At 38.7% G+C, this 7,822-nt stretch overlaps 2 protein-coding genes across 2 annotated transcripts in view; one reads left to right on the plus strand and one right to left on the minus strand.

Moving 5' to 3' along the window:
* LOC127834514 (monocarboxylate transporter 12-like) overlaps positions 1–4,744 on the plus strand; it is a 34,582-nt gene extending 29,838 nt beyond the window's left edge. The window contains exon 8 of the mRNA XM_052360407.1: positions 4,425–4,744. Coding sequence (XP_052216367.1) covers positions 4,425–4,504 — 80 coding nt within the window. The 3' untranslated portion in view covers positions 4,505–4,744. The remainder of the gene's footprint in view (positions 1–4,424) is intronic.
* LOC127834517 (uncharacterized) lies at positions 4,288–7,137 on the minus strand. The gene is made up of 2 exons (XM_052360410.1): positions 5,094–7,137; positions 4,288–4,644 (listed from the first exon to the last, which is right to left on the minus strand). The coding sequence occupies exons 1-2, from the start codon at positions 5,272–5,274 to the stop codon at positions 4,511–4,513; spliced, it is 315 nt and encodes a 104-aa protein (XP_052216370.1). The 5' UTR covers positions 5,275–7,137; the 3' UTR covers positions 4,288–4,510.
* Positions 7,138–7,822: the final 685 nt, after the last annotated feature.

Here is a 7,822-nt window from a genome sequence, read left to right on the forward strand (position 1 = left end):
AGTGTGCCCCTTGGCTACTTAAACTGAGGCTGCATTATGCTTGGATCCGGATTGTGGCCTGGGCTCCTTCAATTGAGGCTGCATTATGCTTGGATCCGGAGTGTGCCCCTGGGCTCCTTCAACTGAGGCTGCATTATGCTTGGACCCGGAGTGACCCACAGGGCTCCTTCAACTGATTCTGCGTTATGCTTGGATTCGGAGTGTGGCCTGGGCTCCTTCAACTGAGGCTGCATTATGCTTGGATCCGGAGTGTTACCCTGGGGTTCTTCAACTGAGGCTGCGTTATGATTAGATCCGGAATGTGCCCAATGGGATCCTTTATATTAACTAATTAGACTACGAACTTTGGGACGAGTTATGAATTATATCAATTTTCAGCTATTTCTAGATGTTACTGTAAGAGTTGGTTTTGTGTTGTGGGGGGGGGGGGGGCTGGGCGGAGTGGCCGAAATAATCCGCAGCTGTCCGATATGGTGATCCCCATCCCAATCCATGCTTATGATATCGAGGGTTGAACCCAGGTCGCCTCGGTGAGAAGCTCGTATCCCAACCACTTCGCTTACCGGACCGGCCTATATATTTATGATATGTGAATATCATAGTTTATTAACATGTCCTTCTGCGTCTTCACGACTGCATGTGTAGGTTGACCTTCAAAAATGCATCATTTGAATGACTGATAATTAAATACTTACAACATAGCATAACAAATTAAAGTACACTACATAAGAAGCTTTGTGACAAAATTGTGACAAGCGATTTCGGTACCGAATTTGATGCTTTACGTTTGTTGCTATTGGATTTTAATTACTTCCTTAAATTGGCCAAGTATACAATATAAAAATGTTATCTGTAGTTCATTAACTTATTTAATAATATTGTTAGAACGTTGTGATATATTTAGCTTTTTGAGTGTTTAATATATTAGGATTATCTTTGTCGATTGCGAAGAGTATTCGGAAACGTTATAGTGTCCTATTCGTTACTGTCTGAATCACTGACTATGTTGTGTCTATAAAGGCAAGAAAATTACCAAGAAGTAAGTTGCCCTGTGGATGCGATCGAGACAACATCCACAGTAAAAGTACAGTTCTCTTACTGATGGTTATAGATATGGGGCATTTGGGTGCTTCGAAGTGTTACGTTGTCTTTAAAGGGGCCGTCCAACAGATTTTGGCATTTATTGAAGCAAGTCATTAAATGCTTTATATTGATAAATTTCAACATTTGACCTTAAAATCTCCATTAAAAAAACAAGAATACAATTTTAAAAAAGGAAAAAAGTAACCCTCAACAGGGCTCGAACCACTGACCCCTGAAGTCCTGGAGTAAAAAGTCTCCGGTCTAGATCACTCGACCATCCATGCTCATGCTTAGAGCGGATGTATTTTTTACTTATATAAGCAATCCTCGTAGTTTCCCAAAATATAACTACAACAACAGAACTTCCAAATTATTCAATCGTTTCGCTTCGCACGATGCGTTTATAATTTTCAGTTTTTCAAATCGTCAAAAGATGCATATAATGGATATTTAAGAGAATGGTAAATGGTCAGTATTAATATTTCCTAAAAAATATCATAACTAAAACGAATATTTGAGAATCTGAAGCAACTTTTTCTAGTTTTGTCAATTTACCAAAACGTTGGACGGAACCTTTAAAGTTCCAACGTTAATTCACGGGCTGCAGAGTTTTAATTAAAAATGAAGAGATCCTTCTCGGGTCTGTAGTTTACGGAAAGACGGACGAAGGAGTGGCAGAAACTTCACTGAGGGCCATGGTAAACAGAAAGTCACAGCTTCATTGTAGCTAAAAGTCAGTGAAGCTTTAAGTCAATTCAGGTCTCGTTGGGATCAGAATCCACATTGAGGCAGTGGCCCGGGGAGGGGGGGGGGGGGGGGGGGGGGTGGTAACTTCCCAAATTTTAGGGTAGAGGTGCCTCACTGAGACTTCCGAAATGTGACCTTTTTTAATACCTTAACTCTGATAAAGTAGACCCATTTTGATACAAGATTTTTGAAGAAGCAGACACATTTGTATATGATATACCATTGAGAAAGTGGACCCATTTCAATACAATATTTTTTATAAACTGGACCCATTTCAATATTAGAATTTGATAAAGCGGACACATTTCAAACTAGAATTTTTATCTCAATCATATCAATACAGTATACTTACTGAATTTGCTATTATATGTTTATTTGTAAATTTCCTACATGTTTCATACAACTTTGCCAGTTAAGAATATGTCTGTATATTGTAGTCATAGAACACAATAATTGGTTATTTTTTTGCAAAAGTCAACTCTGTCCTCATTAGCATATTTTGATTTTCAAAACACATTTAAATATATCACGTAGCTTTGTACTTTTATAATGTGGCTATTCTTGCTACACTGATTCGCAAAATATTGCCTTCTTGCGGACAGACTTTCGTGTATCATCACTGGACGCAATAGGTTCTATTGTCACACTTCTAAACAGGAAAACCAGTAAAGTTTCTGAATCTTTCTCGTTACTGAAATTTACTTTTTGATACCCATTTATATACAAGAATGAAATTTATCATACTCATTTTGATACTGATACGTTCAAATCTATATGCATTTATATACAAGCAAATTTCTGATTTCAATACCCATATCTATACTTAGATGCTCAAAACCACACCATATCTATAATTTTAGTCGAAAAACACACCCCAAATTTTGGCACACCCCTATATACGAAGTTACGGGGGGGGGGGGGGCAGTGGACGGCTTCGTCGAAGGCAATTGCTTCGCGGAGACAATGGGCTGCTTCAGTTAGGCAAGAGTTTTATGGATGCATAGGCTGGCTTCATTAAAGCCAAGAGCAACGTGGAAAGATTACACAGCGTTACTGAATCCTGAAGTCTCTCCATGCGTTGCGCGGTGTATAGGTAAATCAACTGGATATGTTTTCGTTATATTAATCAATGGTAATGTGGTAAGGTTCCTCTAGGAAAGCTATTTATCGTATTGTCATATGCCTTCCGAGGGCTATGGGAGGCAAATCGCAATTGTGATGGCACGCACATAGCGGCGCTCGGTGGAAGCCTGAGAAAGTCGGCCTCAAGCCATGTTAATATGATATGATGCAGTACCAATTATATCTTCCTACAAAAGCGTGCAGATTGAATAGACATAAACATGTCTTAATGAATATTTACTATATACCTAATATTGTGCTAATTGTTGCAAATTTGAGTGAATAAGCGTTCATAGGAAATTTGATATGAACTTTACACTATATGGAAACGGTATTTCCATATAGTGACTTTTTTAGAACAAGCACATGCGCATATTAATAAATGTTAGCAAACAATAAGGACAGCCGATACCATGAGCTAAGTGTATTTGAAACAGATTATTACAGGGAGCTCAGTCTAGCAAGTATTTTCTCAAAACATTGCCGATGTTAATGCATTTTTCGTTGTTATGTTTAAGAATACACATTTAGTTATAGATTGACATGTAACACATGCGTGTGTTTGTTTTTGAAAAAAAAAACCACCTACATTCTTATGTATTCATGTTAAAATGTCACGACTGGTATATTACATTACTTGAAAAAAGTTAATATTTTCAGTATATTCGGTAATACAATTTCGCGATTTGAAATCGAAAGTACATCGCGAAAATAGGTGACATAACGATATACACACTATAAATAACGCAAGTAGATTGACCATTTTATATATATAATATCTATGATTCACTACGCATGCACAACTTGCATTCCTGGGTTTACCACGTGACGATAATGATCAATATACTTGCGTTATTTATAGTTAACTGGTTGTTACCTGGTAAACATACCCAGTAAAATTTATTAACAAATAAACTGAAAATATGAAAACTTAACAACTTTTTTCAAGTAATGTAATATACCACTCGTGATATTTTAATCAATATAAACTAATAATTGTAAAAAATACGGTATTTTAGAACTTTTCTTTTTTCGTCAATCGCGGTTGACAGTCCCTTTAAGAGGGCCGATACCACGGATACACATGTTAAGTATGCAATACACTAGACGGAAACCTTTCATGCGGTAGATAGGGAAATAACAACTTAACAAAACACTAATTAAAGATATAGTTCTGTTGGATTAAGAAATGTAAATATTTAACCTTTCTTTTAACAATCAGGATATACGCCCCAATATCTTCTCTTTCAAAAAATGTATAGTTTTTAAGATTTATTACAATCTATGTATGTTGTTCATGTCAATATGCTTTATCAAAAATTCTAACAATGAAGGTAAATCTTGCATATTTATTTAACGAAGGAATAACATTTAAAGATACTTAATACATTGAACATGTTTATCATGTATAAAAAAGTATACAGTTCGGTATATGATAACATTCCTACTAAATAATTTCTAAATATTCTTAGTTGACGCGTTGATGTTGTGCGGACATGTCTGGTTGGCGATCTGTATTGACGCGTTGATGTTGTGCGGACATGGCTGGTGAGGACGGTTAGCAGCAGACAGGTTCTCGGATGATCGTGATGCCGCCCGACCCCGGGATCAGAGTACCAGGACTTGTGGTGGAGCTTCCGGTCTGGCGGAGCAGGAAGTAAGGCACCAGTAACATCAAGCCAATAAGCGGCACTGCAATAGGAGAATCAACACATGGCGACGACACGACTGAAGATATATGTACTGAAGTACAACACTTTTTGTATTTAACAAAATAAAAATGAAAAACCATTGCAAGCAATCTTAGTAAGTTTACTCAAACCGGAAACACGTTAAACGGAGCATCTATTCATCACAACGTCAATGATTTATTTCATTTAATATTAAATATAAAATGAACTATTTATATTTATATATATTGCAATCCATTGTGAGATCATAAACAAATAAATGATTTTGCCTCATTTTATCTTAATTAGGTCACATTAAATTTTGTTATATCATCTTTGAACTTAGCCATTTCCATTTGGTAAAGATAATCATAAAATATCCATATATTAAGCGAGTTCTGTTTTGTGTGTATTAGTTTAAAACACGACACATGCTAAACACGCTATATAATAAGACGGGATTGTGCTAACAGATGCTTTCTGTGGGTTGATCCACTTCGTACGGCTGGACTCGGATATTGGGCCTAGTCTCGTCCAGCCTCACGGGACGCAAGATGTTGGGGTCGTTCGGGTCAGGCACGAACAACCCGGGTCCCTGGGACATCACCTGGCAAGCCAGCACACACAGCGTCAAAATTGAGATCAGCTGCATGGTACCCGATCACTGAAACACAGATAGACGGTGGTATCCACAACATGTTATTTATGAACGACCGGCTTCATACCATACTTTAGATTGAAAACGGGCTTCACACAATACTATACATGGATAACGGGTTTCATACACTACTATACATGGATAGCGGGTTTCATACACTTCTATACATGGATAGCGGGTTTCATACAATATCATACATGGATAGCGGGTTTCATACAAAACTATACATAGATAGCGGGTTTCATACCATACTATACATGAATGACGGGCTTCATACCATACTTTAGATTGAAAACGGGCTTCATACCATACTATACATGGATAGCGGGTTTCATACCATACTATACATGAACGACGGGCTTCATACCATACTTTGACTGAAAACGGGCTTCATACCATACAATAAATGGATAACGGGTTTCATACCATACTATACATGGATGACGGGCTTCATACCATACTTTAGATTGAAAACGGGCTTCATACTATACATGGATGACGGGCTTCATACAATACTATACATGGATGGCGGGCTTCATACCATACTATACATGGATGGCGGGCTTCATATCATACTATACATGGATAACGGGCTTCATACCGTACTATACATGGATGACGGGCGTCATACCATACTATACATGCATGACGGGCTTCATGCCATGCTATACATGGATGACGGGCTTTATATCATACTATACATGGATGACGGGCTTCATATCATGCTATAAATAGATGGCGGGCTTCACACCATACTATACATGGATGACAGGCTTCATACCATGCTATACATAGATGGCGGGCTTCATACCATGCTATACATGGATGGCGGGCTTCATACAATAGTGTACATAGATGGTGGAATTCATACCATACTATACATGGATGACAGGCTTCATACCATGCTATACATGGATGACAGGCTTCATACCATACTATACATGGATGGCGGGTGTTTAGTATTTGCGACGTCAACGCTATTTGCCGCAATTATGTATGTTTTACGTTGACGTCATCATCTTTATTGTTGTTTACTTTTATCAGACGTTATTAAAGGATCGAACCAAACAGACTTGTTGTCTAGTTTATAAGCGAAGTACAATTAAAATAATTAACATTGGTGCCGTGACAAAACGATAAAATGAATCTTCAGAAATTACATTCGATTCGAGATGGACATCGAGGAGTAATTCAGCGTCATTTGCAGAATATTGAAGATGCGAAGTCAGATTCGACGCTGATAGAGTTTTCTACCATTCTCGAAGCCTATGAGACGAAAATGAAGATTTTAGAATCATTCAATGAGAAGATCCTGTCTCAAACAGAAGTCGGCTAGATTGAACTTTACCGGTACGCAGTTGTTTGCCAACATCGACAACGCGGGGGTTTGGGGGCGGTAGCCCCCGATACTAAGGAAATATATAGGATAAAAAAGATTATAAGGCGTTGCGTTAGTTGTTATGTGTAAGGTGTTAAGGGTTAGGGTTAGGGTTAGGGTACGCGTACCGGTAAAGTTTAATCGTCCCCAGAAGTCGACGGTATTCAAGAAGAGATGCTCTCTACGGAACAATACACGATTGACATCGAAATCAAATTTCGGAAATTAAAAGCCTTCCTTGGACAACAGACTCAGCCTAAAGTACAAGCACCACCGCCGTTATCGCTACGAAAAACAGCATCGATCCAAAAGAATAACCAACAAGAGGAGCAGCCTCGTTCGTGGTTTAGTCAGTCAACGGAACAGCTTCGTCCGCGGTTCAGTCAATCAACTTCCGCTGGGACTCAGATTAACGCGAATGCTCTTCCGGCGACCAGCAGTGTCGTAAGTAATGACTTACATTCGCATAGACTCTCTAAATTTACATTGCCTTCATTCGACGGAGACAAACTGAAATGGCAGACGTTTTGGGATTGCATTGAATCAACAATTCATTTGAACATTAATCTTACGGACGTTTCAAAGTTTGCCTACCTTCAATCTCAACTTGAAGGAGCTGCTGCACGTACAATTGAAGAATTTGCGTTGACGAACGCCAACTATTCACGCGCTATAAGCCTGCTACAGGAGCGATTTGGTAGCCCGCACCGCATTGTACACGCCAATATGCAAGCTTTGATCCAGTTACCGGCTCCGTGCAACACGTTGAATAGCATGCGTTACTTTCATGACAAAATGGAAACTTGCATACGAGGCCTCGAGTTACTAGGTCAGCATCAAGATGGATACGGAAGTCTTTTGGTACCAGTCATTTTAGATAAGATGCCGTCGGAAGTAAGAAAGAGTCCTGCTAGAGAACACGGAGATTTAAACTGGCAATTTGGATCTACGACACGCAATCTACGACACGCATTGAATCGGGAACTGAATATCATGGAGGCCGGAAGTGCGTGTAATATACCGGAAATGACGGAGTTTATCAGCATAGCATCATTCTACGCTGGGTCAAACCCGAATGATAAACGCCAAAGACATCAAAACGTAAGTCAAACTTCGATTTCTTATGATGTGAAATGTGTGTTCTGTGGTGGAAATCATAAACAT

The sequence above is a fragment of the Dreissena polymorpha genome, chromosome 6 (assembly GCF_020536995.1).
Source record: "Dreissena polymorpha isolate Duluth1 chromosome 6, UMN_Dpol_1.0, whole genome shotgun sequence".
Taxonomy (NCBI): domain Eukaryota; kingdom Metazoa; phylum Mollusca; class Bivalvia; order Myida; family Dreissenidae; genus Dreissena; species Dreissena polymorpha.

Excerpts from the sequence above, each read along its gene's own strand:
- LOC127834517 (XM_052360410.1), bottom strand. The coding sequence starts at position 5,274 with ATGCAGCTGATCTCAATTTTGACGCTGTGTGTGCTGGCTTGCCAGGTG. Across the intron at positions 4,645-5,093 it reads TCAACCCACAGAAAGCATCT|TGCCGCTTATTGGCTTGATG; the intron begins GTTAGCACAATC and ends CTCCTATTGCAG.